The 20878-nt window shown below is 36.1% G+C and overlaps 2 protein-coding genes across 9 annotated transcripts; one reads left to right on the plus strand and one right to left on the minus strand.

The window, feature by feature from the left end:
• The first annotated feature begins 1643 nt into the window (after nucleotides 1-1643).
• On the plus strand, nucleotides 1644-3756 carry RpIIIC53 (RNA polymerase III subunit C53). Of its 3 annotated transcripts, none has more exons than XM_089590421.1 (8): nucleotides 1644-1820; nucleotides 1933-2268; nucleotides 2346-2484; nucleotides 2578-2842; nucleotides 2913-2999; nucleotides 3067-3185; nucleotides 3260-3502; nucleotides 3588-3756. In XM_089590421.1, the coding sequence occupies exons 2-8, from the start codon at nucleotides 1961-1963 to the stop codon at nucleotides 3699-3701; spliced, it is 1275 nt and encodes a 424-aa protein (XP_089446547.1). In that variant the 5' UTR covers nucleotides 1644-1820; nucleotides 1933-1960; the 3' UTR covers nucleotides 3702-3756. The 3 variants fall into 3 exon arrangements, with proteins under 3 accessions (XP_089446547.1, XP_014214455.2, XP_089446554.1); XM_014358969.2 differs by having other exon boundaries at nucleotides 1943-2268; XM_089590428.1 differs by lacking the exon at nucleotides 2913-2999 and having other exon boundaries at nucleotides 1943-2268.
• A 139-nt stretch (nucleotides 3757-3895) lies between these two features.
• Nucleotides 3896-16932, minus strand: Srrm1 (Serine-arginine repetitive matrix 1). Of its 6 annotated transcripts, XM_089593992.1 has the most exons (17): nucleotides 16296-16932; nucleotides 15983-16072; nucleotides 15457-15579; nucleotides 13269-13439; nucleotides 12554-12724; nucleotides 12275-12474; nucleotides 11225-12193; nucleotides 10747-10860; nucleotides 10316-10673; nucleotides 10056-10258; nucleotides 7135-7179; nucleotides 5999-6257; nucleotides 5828-5913; nucleotides 5498-5736; nucleotides 5254-5415; nucleotides 4632-5173; nucleotides 3896-4553 (listed from the first exon to the last, which is right to left on the minus strand). In XM_089593992.1, exons 1-17 carry the CDS (start codon nucleotides 16305-16307, stop codon nucleotides 4341-4343), a joined length of 3957 nt encoding a protein of 1318 aa, XP_089450118.1. In that variant the 5' UTR covers nucleotides 16308-16932; the 3' UTR covers nucleotides 3896-4340. The 6 variants fall into 6 exon arrangements, with proteins under 6 accessions (XP_089450118.1, XP_089450114.1, XP_089450111.1 ...); XM_089593988.1 differs by having other exon boundaries at nucleotides 10056-10670; nucleotides 12275-12466; nucleotides 12552-12724; XM_089593985.1 differs by lacking the exon at nucleotides 7135-7179 and having other exon boundaries at nucleotides 10056-10673; nucleotides 12275-12469; nucleotides 12552-12724; nucleotides 15983-16054.
• Nucleotides 16933-20878: the final 3946 nt, after the last annotated feature.

Genomic DNA, 20878 nt, shown 5'->3' on the forward strand with positions numbered 1-20878 from the left:
TAAATTGTAAACTTGCCGCAAGTAGCACAAACATCGTTAATTATTTATTTTGTATCTATTTCAACAGTTGCGGCTGGTTTATAAGTGATTTAATGGCTCTAGGGCTAAGCTGCCTAAAGCTCTCCATCAGAATTTCAGAAGCAATTTTTGGCCAAAAAAATCACTACCGCTAGATGGCGCTGATCCAAATGATTATTACTATACTTATACTTGAGCCATTTAATCATTTATAAACCAGCCGCAACTAATTTGATAAATACAAAATAAAAAGTGAACATTGTTCGCACCATTGGCGGCAAGTTTACAATTTATCTATCACCCGAAAGTGTAAATATAAGGGAGGTCGATATTGGTGTAAAACATACACTGCAAACTTGCCGCAAGTAGCACAAACAATGTTATCTTATTATTTTGTATTTATTAAATTAGTTGCGGCTGGTTTATAATTGATCAAATGGATCTACTACAAGTAGTAATGATCATTTGGATCAGCGCCATCTAGCGGTAGTGATTTTTTTGGCCAAAAATTGCTTCTGAAATTCTGAAAGAGAGCTTTAGGCAGCTTAGCCCTAGAGCCATTTAATTACTTATAAACCAGCCGCAACTAATTTCATAAATACAAAATAAAAAGTTAACGTTGTTTGCACTGTTTGCGTCAAGTTTACAATTAATCTATTACCCAAAAGTATAAATATATATGAGGTTGATATTCGCATAAAACATATACTGCAAACTTGCCGCAAGTAGCACAATTATCTTTAACTATTTATTTTGTATCTACGAAATTAGTTGCGGCTGGTTTATAATTAATTAAATGGCTCTACTATAAGTAGTTATAATCATTAGGATCAGCGCCATCTAGCGGTCGTGATTTTTTTGGCCAAAAATTGCTTCTGAAATTCTGAAGGAGAGCTTTAGGCAGCTTTTAGCCCTAGAGCCATTTAGTCACTTATAAACCAGCCGCAACTCATAACGAAGCTATAAAATAAAAAAATAACGATACGTGTGTTTTTGGCGGCAAGTTAACAGTCTATTTTATGCTTGAAAATTTATCTTTAAAAGTATAAACACATAGGAGGTCAATTTTTGGTAGAAAATAGATTTTTAACTTGCCGCCAAAAACACATGTATCGTTATTTTTTTATTTTATAGCTTCGTTATGAGTTGCGGCTGGTTTATAATTGACTAAATGGCTCTAATCCTGAATGCTCTGACTTAGAATTTTAGGAGCCACTTTTGGCCAAAAAATAAAGACCGCTAGATGGCGCTGATTCAAATAATTATTACTACTTATAGTAGAGCCATGTAATTAATTATAAACCAGCCGCAACTAATCAAATAGATAGATAATAAAAAGTTGACGTAGTTTGTGCTGTTTGCGGCAAGTTTACAATTTGTTTTACACCCAAAAGTCGACCTCCAAAAATATTGATATTCATATGGTTTAATAAAATCGACCATATGGCATTACTTATTAGTAATTACTTTAATTACTACACATAACTTCACGTATATCTTACACCGTGCTCTCTTTACCAGAATGATAAAATCAGAGGCTGTATTCGCTAATTCGCATGGTCGGGCGGCGCTAGCGTCAACCTGTACTAATTGTCTATTGTTGGTGACAGTGGCTGTGTTGGGGCCCTGTGTAGTACAATTCATAATCGAGTGAGTTTACCGGCTCAAAATATTCAGCGTTCAGCCGATTCAAGACTGCATGGATGTCTGCTGTCGTACCGTCAATGTCCTGGAGTCAGCTGCTGTGTCCCGTAAAGAGGCATTTAGAAGGCAAGCCAAATCCCTGTATTTGTAGTGCATAGGTATGTACATTCATGTTTAACTATTTATAAATTTTTCTTCACTTTCACAGTTCAAACTGTTGAATGATGTCGAAAAATATTCAATCTCACAGCATATTAACGAATTGATAAGTCATTTTCAGTTTACAAATAAAATTACGATGGCTTCAAATTCAAACGACAACCATTCGGTGTATCCAGAGTACATTCCTAACTTACAGATAAAATCTGAGCCAGATATAGAATCAGAATCAGCATCAACGTCAACGAAAACTCCCGACTCTCCCATGCAGAATTTATTAACTAACATCAAAGTTGAGCCTGGAAATCCAATACCAAACATACCAAACAATAGATTACCATCATTGTTTGCAAGAAGGGATTTGACTCTAGGCGGAAATGTCAAATTTGAAAAACCAAAAAGAGTTTTTACCCCAAATATTAATGCCCAAAGACTGAAAAATAGAGAGTTGGTATCTAATTCTGTGTGTACAGGTCGAAAGTTACAGTAAGAATTCACCTTACAGTATTTGTTTATTGTTTTAGAGAACAGAATTCAGCTGTTAAAAAGGAATCAGCAAAAAAAGAAAAAGGTCGTGGTCGGGATAAGGCAAAAAATGAAAAAGCTAAAAGCAAAGATGGTAAAGGCAGAGGCAGAGGAAAAGCTGCTAACAATCTAGTGCAGGTAAGTGCTTAGTTGTTTTTTTTTTGTTTTCAGTCTTTTAGATCTACTCAATGATAACATGACGTCTATTGTAACTTAATTCATTGTTTTCAGTCATCTGGAATATTTTCTGAAGGATTGGCCGACTTACCCAGCAGTAGAAGACCTGGCAGTAACAGCTACAGCAGTTACAGGGAAAAAGATAGTTCCGGGAGTGAAAGGGAATCACTTTCAAGGCAAAGGTTATCTGCATCCAAAAAATATGACAGAATAGAGACAGGAGAAAAGACAAAAAAGCACCTGATAGATGATACTGATGTGGATGGAATGGATGTGGATGAGAGTAATGCACCTCTTACTTTGCCAATGGTTAACAAAGGTATGATATCAATATTATTTATCTAATTAATATGATTAGAATGAAATACTAATTGGTTCAAATTTGATAGCCAAAATTGCAGCATTCAATAATCATAAAATTGAATTTGAATCCAATGATGAAAACACACATTCAGCTACATTACTCAATGGTCAAGGTAATTTGAGCAACAGTCAACTGTGCCAAATGAAATTGACAGTAACGTATTTCTGTTTTATTTGTAGAAAAAAATGAAGTTCAGACAAAGGTTTTGCCAAAAATTGCAAAAGACTTAAAAGAAACAGTCACGATAACACAAGTCTTAGAGAAGAACAATAAGTCAAGTAATTTTATTCTCTTACAGGTAATTTTTCAAATTATTGATGATTCTTTTTTCGTATTATATTGCAAGATTAGTTTACATAAAAAATGTTTCAGTTACCAGACTGTTTACCAGGACTACGTGGGGGTGATGAAAAGCCTGGTGACCCGAAAGTAAAACACAATACTGAACCTGTTAAAGAGAACGCCACTGAAATTCCAAAAAGTTTTTGCACTTTAACTGATTTAAAAGAAGGAATGCTTGGCAAATTACAAATTTTGAAGTCTGGTAAAGCACGCATGATATTAGGAGAGAACAATCTTATTGTGGAACTGGGTTCTACTGTCAGTTTTCGTCAGGTACTTGCAGCACTGAAATAAATGGATATATTTTTTTTAAATTTAATGTGACGAGTTACATTGTAATGGTGAAAAATAATTACAGGATCTAATAGCTGCAAAAATAGATGAAATGGTACACGATCTCGTTAATCTTGGAAGAATCAATAGTACATTGATATGTGCTCCTGATTGGGAAGATTTGTTAAAAATTTTGTGAAAGTAAAGAGATTGTTTATATATTTTTTTATTTATTTTGTAAGAATTCACCTACGAGCGAAAATGAAATATATGTTTATGTATTAAAGTACTTACAAAAAAACCTTGAATTTATTTATGAAGTTCAGAGGACTAGGAAGATATTTACTTATGACTAATGATGGAAATGTAATGATCTAGAAAAACAAGTCAATCTAACTGTTTACCACCTTTTATTATAACAATTAAAAAATTACATATAAGGAAAGGTTTCAAGTTTTCTAGTTATAAAAGCGAAAATGCTCTTACTATTATTGAAAGTAAACGAAATAACCCAGGACTGGTGAACACGGATCAAATAAAATAAATAGCTAAGATATCAGTTTTATTCGTTAACTACTCAGTAAAAGCATTTACTTGTACATGTAGTTGAAAGTAGTTACTGAAACAAAAGAAAACGTAGTTTATGCTTAAGAGCTTGATGCTGTAGCATAAAATACCCAAGAATCTACAATTGTTCTGTACAAAGCCATGAAACTTTGCATATCTGTCATGCTCATTAATAGATATCAAAGTATATTTATTACGGTTATGTAACTTTAAATTACATATTCCAATTGATTCGAATTTTATACAATCTTTAATAATAGGTTTTTAAATTTTAGTCACTTCGTTCAGCACTGTGTCCTTTTTTCATTGATTTCAAAGCTTTTTCTCGAAGTTTTTTTTCAATTTCTTCAGTGTTTGCTTCACTTGCATCAGATTCTTCTGAATCCGCTACCTTTTTTTTCTTATGTTTTCTATGCTTCTTGTGTTTTTTGTGTTTCTTATGCTTTTTGTCTTTCTTCTTTTTCCTTTCTTCCACTTCACTTTCCTGAAATAATTTCTTTGCTTTAGTAATAATTCACGTATTAACTTAAAGAACAATATTATTGCAATAATGTAATCTCACCTCCGATTCACTTGTACTTGTTTTGGTCTTCTTTTTCCTTTTCTTCTTAACCTTTTCCTCGTCGCTGCTGTCATCATTCTTCTTCTTTTTCTTCACTTCTTTCTCTTTTTCAGTCTCCTCATCTGTACTGGAATCTCGCTTTGACTTCTTTGCCTTGGCTGATTTAACTTCATCTTCACTGCTAGAGTCTTTCCTTGGTTTTTTGCCTCTGGGCCGCTCGTCTTCAGAAGAACTTTCTTTTCGTTTGCGAGATTTTTTCGGCTCGTCCTCCGAGCTAGAGTCTCTCTTAGCCTTTCTAGATCGGGATTTTTCTTTTTCTTTTTCTTTCTCTTTTTCCTTATCTTTCTCCTTTTCATCGTCTTGTTTGCTAATTTTCTTAGGTCTCTGTTCGTCCTCTGGTGAAGATGATGTTCTTCGGGACTTTCTAGATTTTTTGGTATCTTTGTCTTCTTCTTTATCTTTTATCCGTTTCTTGTCATTTTCACTCGTTTCACGTTTTTTAGTATCCTTTACACGATCCTTTGATCGAATGTCTGTGGAAGCTAAGATAATAAAATAATAATTGAAAATATGGTACGGAAATCTTCATACTACGAAAATAAATTATTTTATTTACATGTACCTGATCGGCTCGAATCTCTATTTTTCTTATGTTTATCTACAGTCTTCTTTTCATCTTCCGATGCTGAACTTGATTCCGCCCTGCTCTTATCTGACTTGTCATCATCCGTAGAAGTTTTTCTAGACTTTCTCGTCTTTTCAATTTTTTTAGATTTTTTCTTGTCTAATAATTTAAAATAGAATGGTTGTCAATAATACATTACTAATTCAGAAGATTACGACTTCTTTCTTGATTTCATACATACCATTATCGCTATCATCAGAATCCGTAGAAACGTCACGTTTGTCACGCTTGGATTTCTTGCTGCTTTCCACAACTTTCTTTGACGAAACATCATTTGTTTTTTGCGAACTGCTCTTCTTTTCTTCAACAGCGGGCTTTGTAGCAAGTTTGGCTGAAATTTTCTCATCCTTCTTCAAAGGGAAAGTTTCGGTTGTCGCAACTGTGACTTCGCTCACCTTGGGAGTTAACATTTTCTCCATTCTGAAAATCAACGTCATTTACAATCATGAAAATCACCTGAAAATTGCAAACTTTGAATGGATTAAAAAAAAAAAAATAAATAAATCCTTACTCTAAAAGTCTTTGTTTATTTTTTTCTATGATAAAGTCCTCCGTTTTTTTAAATGGCGATGGCGTGCGGGATAAACTGCGAGAGAACTGTAAAGTTACAAGGAAAAGTCACGAGTTACCCTATATTCATATATCATTGGTAAAATTCAAACGAATCGGAAAATCATATTACTCTGTGCCTGGAAACTGGAAGAGCAGAGACTGGTATCTTCTTCGGTGAGGGCTCGACCTTCTTGGGCATAGGGATATCGGCGGTCTTCTTAGCAGCAGCTTCCTTAGCTTCCTTCTCGGCGGCAGCAACAGCGGCGGCGGCGGCAGCGGCCCGTTTTATCGCCTCCTCTTTGGCGATCCGCTCTTTCTCCAGGCGCTTTTTCTCCTCGGCCTGTTCCCGCTCCTTCTTCTCCTGCATCACCTTTTGCTCCAGTAATTTTCTGCAGCGTTTCAACAAAACACAGTGATGTTAGTCAAGTTTTTCATACATGTCAGATGATACACTGGCAGATACTGTTTTCAATTAAATTTTTGATGGATATACATACAAGCAACTCAAGATTGAATAGTTGCGCATTACAGCGCTTATTATGTTAATATAAAATAAGATAGATTAGACTAGCAGTTTTAATGGTTGGCCGTTAGTTGCAACAACGTTTTAATAAATGTTAAGAGAAGACAATACGCAAGCCAATGAACAATCAAGATGAGCGTTAGTGAAATTAGTTTTCTTGATGTTTTTGTAGATAGTAATTTTGCGAATGTTAAAGTTTAGTTAGTAGGAGAATATAGTAACCTTGAAAGATATTTAATAATATTTTAGCAAGCATGAAAAGAGAAAGTTTCCACCACCCTACTTTAGGATGAATTGGATTGTTATTTAAATTTTACTCAGGAGTTTTGGACAATAAAAATACCTTTTTTGTATTAGCAATTGTACAAAAATACAATTGCGTTTGTTATCGTAAGTTTGCCTTTGCAGGATGATTTTTTAGTTAGTTGATCATCATCCAACATTGAAAATAAAGAAATTCTAATAAAGTCCACATTGATTCATCAATTTAATGTATTTGACTATATAAAATATTTTAGATAGTACACATTTCATCAAGTATTATCTTCTCATAAAAATACTCTTGGAGTTAACATCAACATTACGTACTCAATAACAATGATAATCAACAATAATATTAATGTTTGAGCAATTTTTTGGGATCTTGTGCAATTCTAATTAAAACAAAATGTACAATTCTATTAAAAAAAAAAAAAAAAAAAAAAAAAAGTTAAAACTTTTATCAACATAATTACTAAACTTACCCTATTTTATTAACATGATTTGTATGGTACAGGATAAGCAATTTTCTATTCAAAACATTAAAAGATTTTTAATTTGACATTTTTTATTAATTTTGTCTGAATCAATGAGGAAGTTTTCAACGAAAATTTTTATTTCTTGGGAAATTTTGTTCTCAATTGACGTAGTATAAAACAAATTTGTAAATTACCAATGATTTAAAAAAATACTTTTCTTACCTTCTATTAATAAACCATAACCATATGATAGCAAAGGATGGCGCAAAATAAAAAAATCACAAATTAAATAAAGCATTATGTACATATGATTATTACTAAATTTAGTATTCCTTATGTGCAACTGTTTACTTCCAAATCTAGATTTGAATATTCCATCTTAAATGACGACGTTATGTCTCAACTTATATTCATTTATTCTTAAATTGATAAATATATTGGTAAAAAACATCAAATCTGGTTTTGGAAGTATTTTCTTAGGTAATTCCTTAGACTTACACCATATAGTAAGTGTGAAATTTCTATGATAAAGAGCATCCAATTATTAAAAAAATGATAGAAATTAAAATTTATTGAACTTCCTCATTGATGAGATTATGTATACGGTACAAGAAAGAAAAATTAACAGAATATCCACTTGGAAAATGTTTACATATACCGAATTTCAAAGTTGATATTAAAAATACAATGAAATTCTCTTGTACTTGGTGAAATTCAATGAGATAATCCACGTATGTCATTAGTAACATCTTTGAAATCCGATTAATTTAAATTGAGGCTTGAAAACTTAAAATGTTGACTGTGTAAATCCTGTTTTTGTTTTTTTTTAAAACCAAGAAATTATTTGTTGATAGTTTAAAAACATTTAAAAAACGCGTACTTCAATACAATAGAGCTAATATCAAATGCTGCATATAAGAGTTCTGCAATATGCTCTCTGTTGTAAAAAGAGCAAAGTAGCTTTAATTTATATTTTAATGCAAAGCTCTATGACGCAGTACATGATATCACCCTTTTATGTGAGCCTCAATTTAAAGAAGATGAAAAAAAAGAAGTTCAAAAATTAGAAAACTAAAATTTCGAAAATTAAAACTTACAGAAATGTTAGGTTTTGAGTAGAGGAAAGTTTTTTCATAGAAAAGTTAAGCTTTCGAAATTTCAGTTATCGAAGCTTTAGTTTTCTAACTTTTAAAACTCTTATTTTTGACCTTCCCTATTGTAATGATTTTCACTAGTTACAATTTTCTTTTTTCTGAATAATTTTGTATTTACACCTCAAGCAGACATTCTACTTCATTACTTTTACAAGTATTGTCAAATTAAAAATCGAGATGAGTGACAAATTCACCTTATTGAGCTGTCAGTACTGTGGACAAGTAGACAATTTCGAAAGTTAATTGTATTGCAATATTTAAAATTTTGTTTAAAAAAAAGTCCATACAAAACCTATTACTTCTATAAACAAACTATTATTGATAAAAGTAATGGAATCTGGTAATTATTAAAAATAAAAGTTGAAAAATTATTTGTTTTTCAGAATGTCGCAGCTTCAGTTATGAATTCAATCTAATTTGCAAATTTTAATTAATTGTTCTGTATTAAAAACGAAATAATTAGTGTTTGATAAACTTATTATATTTTAAGGCAAAATAAATATTGAAATTTGAAAACTACTGCAGAGCAACAATTGGTTTAAAAAATTAACAAGAATCCCTGTTTATTTTTATTCACATAAGGCATAGATGAAAGGCCAAAAATCAGATTGTATCAAGTTTAAGAGATTATACTGTTAAAAATTGAAAATGTTTCTTCGCTGGACCAAAATTTCGAAAATTCTAAATTCTAAATTATAACGCCGTGTGTTTGAGGAAAAATTTAAGTGCTAAGATGTATGTACGTGATAAAATAAAATGTTGGAAAATAAAAGAAGTTTTTATTTTCGAAATGGTGGTCTTTCTAATTTTTGAATCAAGTTTATTTTATAGGCAAGAGGTATTTCTTAGTTATTGATTATTTACCATCTTCATTTTTTACTTGATAATTAAATTTTTTTTTTTTTAAATACTATTCTGGATTAACCAAGTAAAATTTTCATCGCAATATATATAATCGAATAAATAAGATTGCATCTATCTTTACCTATAAAATAATCAATAAAAACTAAACATCTATTTAAAATATTTGTGCACGTAAATATTCTAAATCTTACTTTCCAGATGTATTGATATTCATCATAATTGAATGCGAAGCAAAAAAAGTTTTTGTTTTATTTTGGTTATTATTAACTTTATATGTTATTTAAGTTGTAATCTTTTTTCTTTTCCATTTAAATATTAAAACAAAACATTCAATTTTGAAGCTCATCAATTAAATTTTTAAAATCCACGTAAGATGATCAAAAAGATTACAACGGAACTGGATGTCTTAGTAAAAATAAGAAAAGTTAAAGATACTTTTTTGATTATTCAATGACTAAAAATGTAGATTTTTTTTTGCCTTTCTAAGCCATAAGTTTCCAAAGTTTTAGGTACAGCTCCAACCAATGTTTTTTCAAAAAAGAATTTTGAATAAAGCATACTCAGTAAATTAATTCGATAATACCCATGTTTGGCAATAAATAGGCAAAGTTATATTATTGTAGGAGAATCAATTAGTACCATTAATGCAATACAAGAGAGTAGCTTACCAAGATTCAACCATCACCCTTATAAGATATATAATCATAGTAACGTTATTTATGAGAAATATATGTAAATGTTAATAATTATAGTTTTATTTATCAGCCAAAAAATTTTTCATGTTAGTTAGGAAAAGCAAACGTTAGTGAGATGATAAATGATTGGACCCAGTAAAAGTTAACCATCACCGTTAGTCAGGCGTAGATAGGCAATAACCAAAACAAACAGCGACAGCCTGAAAGCACTCACCTAGCCATCTCGTCATTATCATCATCACTGGATGAGGAGTCACTGCTGTGCTCGCTGCTGGACCTTGACCTACCATTCCTCAGCTCTTTTTTCAGCTCAGCACCGACAACTTGGGCTGCAGCCACGACGACCTGAGCTGCCTGCTGCGGCGGCATCTGCAGAAGCGACGAATCAGGTGGCACCACATCCATCAGGCTCGTTGTCTTCTTGGTCGCACTGACAGCGGGTGGAGCTGTTGTTGCGCTGTTAGCAGTGAAGGCGGGTGTGGTGGTGATGGTGATCGTAGGCGCTTTGGGCTTTTCCTCGGAGTCAGCACGGCGTTTGGTATCGCGTGACGTGGAGCCCTTGCGGGTGGAGCTCCTGCTACGCGAGCGGCGTCGACGATCCCGATCGCGCGACCGGTCACGGTCACGCCTACGACTGGAGCGGTCGCGGGAAGATGAGCGATGGCGCGATCTCTCCCTGTCCGAGCTGCGTCGCCGAGAACCTCGACGATCACGGTCGACCGAGCGTCTCCGTGAACGGCGCTCCGACGAGCGTCGTCTACGGTCCAGGGAGCGACGTCGTCTTGGACTCGGCGAACGTCGACGATAACGGGCTGGCGACCTACGAGGACTCCTGTAAATAAAGATCTCGATGAGTATCCTATTCGTACACTCTTGCGGCAAGAAATTATAGTATCTCGAGTTACCTTCGTCTGCTGGGAGCTCTGCGCGAAGAGGGTGGTCTCATGCTGCGGCTTCCACTGTATCTATCTCGACGGTCACGGTCCCTGTCACGCCTTCTATCTCTATCAATTGATCGCCTGAAAAACCGCAAAGTCTCAGTACCAAACAGTTTCAAAGATAAGGATTTAAAACCATGGGTGTATATGTACTGATGAATCGGTACTAACATTAAAGTTAAATCAAAACGCATGTGATACAAGTAAAGTGAGCTAGAATACAAAGCATTTCCACAAGTTCGTGATTTTAAATGTTTAATATTGACAAACTAAGTGAAAGTCAATTTAAGAATTTTGTCGCCTTTAAAATTTACCTACAGAAGTTCACGACTTTGCTTGAAATAAAAAACAAACATTATGTAAACGTGACATTTCACTTTAATAGAGTCGCATTAAAGATAAGTCACAAAAACTAAATAAAAAAATAACTAAAATCTGAATTTACCTCCTGTGTCGGTCGCGAGATCTGTCACGAGATCTATCACGCGATCGATCGCGCGACCTGTCACGCGATCTATCCTTTGAACGGTCCTTCCTGGGCGAGGGACTACTACGTCGCTTGGTCGTAGACTTCCTCTCACGGCTAGAGTCGCTGTCGCTTCCACTGTCATCTTTGTTGGTTTTTCTGTACGAGCGTTTAGACTGTACACTGTCTTTCTTCTTTCTGATTTCAAAATCGCTCTTGTCCTTCTTATCATCATCAGAGTCTGAGATGCTGCTGCTGCTGCTTCTACTACGTGCCTTTTTCGCCACCGCCGAGGGCTTGCTTTTCTCGACCGACTTACTCTTAGAGCGAGACTTGCTCTTTGAACGACTTTTGGACAAAGACTTGGAGCGTGACTTTGAAGAGCGCGAGTCGCTAGACACCGAGCGCGATTTCCTAGACTTGCTTCTGTCCACACTCTTAGATCGCGACTTCTTGCGCGAACGAGAGACCGAACGCGAGGAGCGTTTGCCCTTTGATTTCGATCTAGACTTGGAGCGACGGGACCTCAAACGATCTATGGAGAGAGATTTGGAGCGCCGCGATTTTGACTTGGACCTCGACCTTCTTGACTTGGACTTGGATCTGGATCGTCTAGATTTGGAGATAGACCTCGATCTTCGGGAACGGGAGCGGGAGCGTGATCTGCGCGATTTGGACTTGGAACGCGATCGCCGAGACCTGGACTTGGAACGGGAGCGTCGTGACTTGGACTTTGAACGCGAGCGTCGCGATTTGGAGACAGGAGAGCGCGAGCGATGCTTGTAAGTAGGAGACTTGGAGCGCGATTTCTTTGAGCGCACCGACGGCGATTTTGAGCGTGATTTGCGCTTACCGTCTTGACTCGCTTCTTCAGTGTTGTTTTTCTTCTTTCCATCAGCGATGCTCATTAATTTAGCTTGCAGACGCGAGATTGCAACAGCAGCTTCTCTGCAAAGATAGTAATCAATGATTAAATATAAAATATTGTACTTTTTGTAAATGTAGTTGGGAGGCAAGCTTAAGACTTACGGTTTAGTTTTCAATGGCAACAGTGGAATGTTGTTTTCCACTTGAATAGGAGCATCATCACCATCGATTTTCAGTACATCGGCCATATCTTTGCTATCCTTGGTCGAGTTTTTGCTAGGCGATGCAGACGAGGATCTGCGTTTGCGGCCACGATCGCGATCTTTGTGTCGCTCTTTAGATTTACTCCTTTTTCTACTGATGTAATTATGTGACTTAATTTTTTTACGCTATTTACACATAAATTAAACACACACTAAGAAAGAAAAGAAACACTTACATTTCAATGTCTTTGCTGCGTTCTCTTCGACGATCTTTCGAGGAGTCACGCTCTTTTTCTTCTTTTTTTACTTTGATGTCATTGTCGTGGTTCTCCTTACCATCTTTCTCCTTTTCTCTATCTTTATCCTTATCTTTGTCAACTAAGGATGCTTGTAACTTTTCTTGCTCCTCCTGTTGCAAATCAAAATTGTTTACTTCAGTATTAATCGACGACTCCATTATACTTTCGATTAGAATGGACGAGACACTTATGCACGTAGGTTAACTGTTAATTGTTTTGAGGTTAGCGACATCACGTAGCGCTTTTTTGTTTTATTCTACAGACAGTTTGGGGTAAGTTTACATCGTAAATTTTGCAACTTCACAGTATTCGATCACGAAGGGAAGAGTATTTTTTTCATTATTGTTAGTAATATTATTTGCTACCTTACTGAAAGATACTCACATACTATTTTCCCGCGAATAGATTTGTTCGGAGTTCGGAGCTAACCATAACTTGGCAAAGTGCATGTAAGTATAATAGGGCAGAAATCTCAGAAAGAGCAAAAAAGAAAATGTATGCCTACTTATATGCAAGGCCGCCGGCCACGTAGGCCTCCAACGTATATACGTATGTCCTTTTTCCGAGCTAGACTATACAAATCTCATTCTGAGATAATATTAATGATTGGCAAAAGACGTTATTTTATAATTAAAAAAAAAAGATTATAATTACTAGTCGTTTCTTAATTTGATCCTTTTTTTGTTGTAAGAAGGCTTCTGGGATTCCAGTGTCGTTATCTTGGGCAGACACAAGCAAGTCCCACAGTTCCCCCATGAAAGAACGTGCATTCTTTCCATTTAGGAAACCTGTCAAATTGATTTGCATTTTGCGAGGGTCTGGGTACTGAAAACAAAAAAGGTTTATCCACTATATTTCTTAAAAATAAACTTCATCATTTTGCTTACAAACTAGTAATGTGTTTATGTTGCATGCGATATTTCTTTTTTCAAAGCATTTTGGTTCAAAATATAAAAAATTATAAATTCGTCAACTGCTTTTCCCCCTCGAAAAAGCCGATTTTCTTTTGTTACAGAATTTACCAATGATAGTCACAAGGACTTAACTTACTGTGAAACCTGCTTGGATGGAAGTAAAATAAAAAGAATCAAATTAGTTGTCTTGGTGCTGCGATTAATGTATTAGTAGAAAAAAAATCAGAAGTTATAAATGTCATAATGTTTTTTGTTTTGTTTTTATATAAATGATTATTATTTGATGATGTCCATTGTCGACGAGTCCAACGAGAGCGTGTCCTAAATAAGTAAGTGACGAGCGTAGTAAGTGTACGTTCGCTCGCAACGTTCAGAGCCATTATAGTCACGCAAATTGTTTAACAATACCTCCTGCATTAACGATAAATGCTTGCCGTTGCCAATCGCGCTTTAGGGCCCCGAACGGCCAATTCTTTCTCTCGCTCGCTTTCTCGCGCATTCTCCCGGGTAGTTTAACAAGTCGCTCTGCGTGTGCAAGTCACGAGATGTGCAGCAACTCAAGTCCACGGTATCCCATGTGAGCTGTTATAGCCCAGTGTGTATCAGCCGTAGTCCAGCGCCGACGACGGCGATGACGATGACGACGTTGACAGCAACAGCAACCGTAGGTAGACAGCAGCAGACGGCATTGACATGCCATCGCTGCAGCTGAAGCTGGCCAGATGATCAGAAGCCAATAGCTTCCTTGGTGATGTCGCTTTAGCGACAACTGCTTTCTGCAAACGTGTCGTGTGCAGCAAAGCTGTCGGGCAAGATAGCCCGCACAAGGTGGCTACTGCGGCAAGCATTGCCACAGTTGACGTTGAAGCTGCTGCTACTGCTGAAGTTGGAGCGATGAGGATGATGTTGATGACGTGATGCAAGCGACTAGCGTCCCACGGTGAGTGCAAGGAGACGGGTAGCGCTGCTGCTGCAGCGAAGGCTGGAAAGGCGGCCAATCGGATGCCGAGGAGTGCACATCCGAATGCCATTTGGATTCAAAGGGGTGTCAAGAGCCAACGGTCACCAATGGTCTCTACTTAGACTAACGGGGAATTAAAAGATCATAGATAAAAATTTCGATGACGATTATATAATGTCAATTATTACACCGGATCTTTAACTAAAGAAAACTTTGTTTTCTTCTTTATTTAAGAGGCCCAACATTGTGTGATTCATTGTTTTTTTAAGAAAATAATTTTATACAACGTTCTTGCCTTACAACGTCAACAAAATTATGAAAAAATTTTGATTTTAACAGTTAAATGCGTTAACAGAATTAAACGCTTAAAAATTTGGGATTCATTTAAAAAACAAGTGTTTACAATTTATACTTACTTACCATGGAAATTATCTTATTGTTTTTATAAAATTGTGACTTGTTTAAACACAATTTTTTTCTTCTATAATGGTTTTTCAGTGTATTAAACTAATCAATTTTTATGTGTGATTATGTCAAAAATAAGAGAAAAAACAGAAACAACTAAACAAAAAGTTCAAGTACAAACAAAACCTAGGTATAACTTTAATACCTGACCAATTAATAAACTAAAATTTGAGAGTATTCATACGTTTGGTCAAAAAATCTCATGATTTAGTGCATTACTGGAGAAAATTTGAGCAAAATCACCATAGCATCAGTATTAATTAATCATATCTTTGGTAATTTGCACAAATTTTTTATAGATAAAAGACTAGTTGAACTAGACGGTGTGAGCTGAAATAACAGGTTTTTAACAATGTATTACGATGAGGGGAAAAAGCTTAGTGAACGTAAATATTTTTATATTACCAATAGTATTGGTAATGACACTGATAAAATTAATTTTAATAATAACAATACTAGTAGTTGTAGTGTATTCCATGGCTAAAAAATGCGCTTCTCTTACCTTTTCTTCCAGCTGATTAATAACAAATTCAACCACCACGTCATCTTCCATGCCGAGGATTTGAGTGATCTTTGTTGTAATCCAGGGTTTGATGACATCAAGCTTAACTTTTTGCATGTCCACCTGCAAGAGCACAAAAATTCTCGTTCGTAGATAAAAAATATAATAATGTATGATATATTTTTTCTTAAATGTTAAAAACAATGTTGTAAACTTGAGATTCTTTTGGCAATCAAAAATTCATATTATCCCATTTAAACTGAAGTGTGAAAACAATCTTGTGATATACTATACTATGTGTGTGTTTGTGTGAGTGTATTTAACTTCCAATATGGCTGGACCGGATTAAAGCCAAGTAGCCATTTTAAAACACAAACATGATAAAATTTAGTAAGCTTATGATTACATACACACAAGTTTTATTAGAGTAAACCTTCATTATTTATTCAACAGTTTCAATAGGTAAAAGTAACGTAATGCCTTAAATGTAATAACAATTAGCAAAAGCAGCCATATCAAACGGTACCTTTTGGGTCAAGGAGTCACCGAACTTCATCTGCTTCAGGAGCTTTTTCTCCTTGTCGCTGAATCTCGTGTCCTGTGTAGCAGTAGTCCCCTAAAAGTACATGAGTAAAAATCCTTTACCATAAAAGGCTGTGGGTGTCAAAAACCCTTTTGGCCCACCAAGTTAAACATAACCATCAAAAGTATTATCACAATAATGATGCTTAAAACATGAATCTTCAAAACTTGCGTTCGCATGAAAGGATAAATAATGTAAGTGAAACAGAGAAGCTCATCCCCCTGAGCAAAAATACACAAATGAATTGCATCCTCACCGTGTACATCATCTTGGGGTCGTGTTTTCACGCTGCAGGCTGTTACTAAGAAACCCTCTCGGATGCTTCCTCCTTCTCCTGCACTTTCCTCGGCTCTCTCTCGAGAGTCTCGAGCGTCGCACGCCACGTCCTCTCGATGTTATACGCCGGCACAGCGTTCCAACTACGAGAGGAAGAACTAATTGTCTACGCCTGGGAGAAGACGAGTCCCCAGCCAAGGCAGCGTACCTAATTACCTATCTGTCCAGGTATATATATGTAGAGAGAATGGGGGAAAAACTAGATATAGCCCATTGGCGTTGGATCGATAAGTAATACCCCCAGGTATTATACTCGCGTGTGTCTGGCGTGTCCCCCCGTCCTCGACGGTGGTCGTATAGGGTTGGGTTGGAAGATTTCTCGACACTATATGTATAAGTGTAAGTTACCGCACACTTACTATACGCGTAAAACGCGTCTCTTTTTTACGTTTACGATGTATCTATACAAAAGTATAAGTAGTATCACAAGTGATTACTGATTAGTACTTATTAGGTATACGGGATGGAGAGAAAACATTTGACAAAGACTGAAAATATAGAGCACACCCAGCCACACTCTTGCAATGCAGCCATATGCAGCGGCCTGCTTACGTGCTTAGCTTATAGGTACCAGTAAAGTGATATAGAGAGCTCTCTCGCCCTGCCCCCCCCTCGCTCTCAGTCAGCAGCGCGCACGCGCAGTCACAAATGGTATATATAGGTTTATGTACAATTGTAGTACATTGAACAAAAAACAAGACTATAAGTACAAGTTTGTACAACCCTACAACATCAGGATATGGATATTCCATGATGGGGTAATATGGGTAACATGGCTCTGCGGTACAACTTAATCTGTGAGATGAAGTGCATCAACCATTTGAAATATAACCACGGTAGAAAGAAAAGTGTCTTGTAAAGTTATAATTATCATGTTTAGGGAGCTACAGGGCCGGGATTGTTCCCCCATCGAGAGGGTGCCAAGCAGGGGCTCGTAAGGGAGTTTTTCTCTCAGCGTTCACTTTTTACTGTCTTTTACGACACAAAGGTTGGAAAAAGACTGCTTGAATGAAAACAATTGGAGAAACACCGTTGAATCGATCAATACGCGCTACCAACATTATTTTTGGCAACGAAGCTCAAACATTCATCGCAACCATCGATTTTATCAACCATTGCGTCGTCAATGAAATTTCTGTAATATGAGACTCTGGCGTAAAACGCTACTGAATCACGTTCATCGCAACTTTGTCGACCATGAGTTAACAATCCGATAAGGATATTTTGATCCTCCTTTTTTAACACAAGAGGACCTCCACTGCGACCCTAAACATTGAAAACACAAATTTTACATTTTTTCACTCAGCTTAAAATTAATTAATACACAAGGTGTTTGGTATATTACTATATACGTAAGCACCTCTGATTCTCATGTCTCTGGAGTTTGCTCCACTTGAGCGAAAATTTTTTTTCGGCAGTGAAAGTATTCCGTTTCCGAAATTTGTAAGGGATTGTCATCCAATGGCACAACGCGTGTTTTCGCGTACCGCAAACCCCCACTTGTGGTCCCATTGACAACCAGAAAATCATTGTTTGTATAATAATTGATTATTGTGTCGTAACCGAAACCGGTGAGGATGGGTTTCTCGCGAACAAATAATCTGAAATCGTCGCAATCGCAGTGCTGTAGCGGCACCACTTTGCCAATGTGCACGTTGTCCAAGGGTACCATTTTGTCGAGCTGATTGAAACAACGGAAAAATTCAAAGCTCATGGTTATAAAATTTTAAGATTTAAAAAAAAAAAACGAAAAATTCCGTGCGAGCACGTGTACCTTGAGAACGGCAATGTCGTCGTGCAAAATGATATCGTCACTTACAATGTCGTAATTGTCGGGTAAGTATAATATATGCTCTATCGATTTTGGCATTAAATCCAAACGGAGAGTTTTGTCTGTAATTGCTGACCCCTGCGACAATTGTAACCATACTTGTCTTGAATTTACCATCTCTGTTTATGATACAATGAGCTGCCGTGAGTACATTCCACTCGCTGATAATGGCACCGTTACATAAGCTATTTGGTAAAGCCACGAAGGCATGATATGGGTAATCTTCGATTGCTGCCGGATCGCCTCCAATGATGTTTTCTGTTGGGAGGACTTCAACTGTGGGAAGCAAAAAAAAATTCTCAATCGCCAAAAGTGCAAACCCCAACGGTAACGCGACGTTTTAGAAACGTTAAAAAATGTTGTTCTTTTTTGCCATCGCGTCGTTAAGTTTGCACCATTGGTGTTATCATTCGGACGACGATTTGTAACCAAGTGTTTCTACGATAATACCTTATTTTGTTTGATTTTAAACCTACGTATGTATTTTGGGTGCTGTCACCTGTATGATAACAGCGTATTAGTACACTATTTATGCGCAAAGTACCTTTTAAGGCAGTTTTTATTACAAAATTTCAATGTTAAATTAAAAAAAAAAAAAAGGGTTCTTTTAACTGTTTTACAGTTTTTAGTGCTGTTATGATTGGATTACATATAATTATACTTATACCGTGCCATCATGATTCGATGTAATAATTTTTGATTGTTTCTTAAAAAAATAATTATATTTGCAAGAGGTAGAGAAATAGTTTGTACAATTTATATCGGTCATCTTACCAGTATTACTCGAATACAAGATCGAGAAGCTGAAAAGTATAAAACCGACGGGAGGCATCTCACAATAGTACAATTTTAATAATAGTTCATTTGTAAAATTGTTGCGCCTTTAATTTATATACATATATATATACACTTCTAAATTTAAAATGCATAATGTATACCAGTAATCTCAAAACTGTTGAAACGATTTCAATATCTTTTGAATATTAAAAGCGCACATACACTACCCACGATCATTTTTTGTTCTTGGCTACATTGGTAAAAGAAAAAGATGTATTGTTGTATGATTAATTCGTTACTCATTTTTTAAACGTAAAGACAAAGTTATTTTTTCCTTTATTCACAAGAATTAAAAATCTTTGTGTACTACTTATTACATCATTTATGCATATACATGTTATTGTAACAGACTTTTTTTTTTTTTTTAACTTACTGTTAGATATGGAAAAAAAAAGCAAGGATATAAGAAAGATTTGAATAGATTTGGAGCTCGTTTTAATATAAAAAATTATTTTTTTCGCTCAATACTTTTAGACCTAAAGTTTTGTGAGATCCCCTTAAAGAATAATAAACATAATGTGACTTTGATTCCCCGTGGATGTACTTGGATTATACTTGTTCTCTTTGGCTCCAGTCAAGGTAGGCATCCACGAAAAAAAAAAAAAAAAAAAAAAAAAATGCAAATAAATGAAAGAATAAGTCACGGGTAGTCCGAGATGTTGAGGCAGAGTAAAGACAGCAGTGCACGTGTGCATGATTATTCGTGGGCCTTATTGTACGCGAGTGTGTGTGCAGTGCACACGATCAAGAGAGCTTGCAAGCTCATGTTTTTATTCCTTCCCTTGTTTTTTAAGTTGGCTCAACGCAATTACAATTTAATGAGAATAACTCGATAATCTACACAATTGTACAACCCACCATCAATCGACAGTTTTGAGCTTTTGTCAGAGTCTGCGGCAAAATCTACATTACCCTGATGTACGGTTGTGCTTTCGTACTGACATATTACATATGCTCATACTACATCATGCTATCGGCCATCAAAGTATATAATAGCTAGTGTAGTAGGCAACCGTAAAATGTAATCGACGCCGAATCTGGAGATATTTTTTTACCCACCGTCGCGCAATTTCGCTCAACATTGTCCGAAACACCGCAAGAGAGAGCCGGTGAAGTTTTCAACTCACACGCGTTTAACTTGGATTTGCCAGCAGCAATAAATAAGTATTTGTCCAGATAAACTTTTTGTTTAGTTTTTGTTTTTGTTTTTCTTTTTTTAATTTGACTCCGCACCAAGGACCTAATTGACGCTAGTGAAAAATGTCAAATAATTTGAAGCAAAAGACAGTAACTTTTATACTTTGGCCGTTGTTGTTGTTTTTTTTTGTTCCTTTGCAGTGCTATCATAGATACACATACAATATTGCACGTAAAATTGTTGGATCACATCCATCCTCAATATTTCTTATCCACATAATCACCAACCGTACACTCGGTAAAACGTACGTGGTCCAGTATACAAATATGCTCTCGTTACCCCGCGCAAGCTCGCGACTCGGTCGGCCAAGCAGACGAAGAGCCCGCGCAAGCCATCTCACGGCAAGAGTACGACCCGATAGCCCGTACCCCACCCATCTGCATAATTGCGTCTCTTTCCCTTCGGCCGGTATCCTCCTCATCCCCGATAAGCATCGCGCTAACATCGCGGTGCTCCAAGTGGGGAGGGGATCGTCGTCACGAGCCTGTTGCCAGTTATTGATCTGGCCACGATCAAACACACTGCATTGCCGTGATGTCGCATGTAAGTGTGCGCACAAGTGCCCCCCCTCTCCTCACCTGTGTGCCCCGAAAATCATCACTTGTGCGTATACACACACACACACGAGTGTTCCAGC

Source organism: Copidosoma floridanum, unplaced genomic scaffold (assembly GCF_036245765.1).
Source record: "Copidosoma floridanum isolate Cflo_tuat_1 unplaced genomic scaffold, Cflo_Japanese_pri ptg000001l, whole genome shotgun sequence".
NCBI classification, from domain to species: Eukaryota; Metazoa; Arthropoda; class Insecta; order Hymenoptera; family Encyrtidae; genus Copidosoma; species Copidosoma floridanum.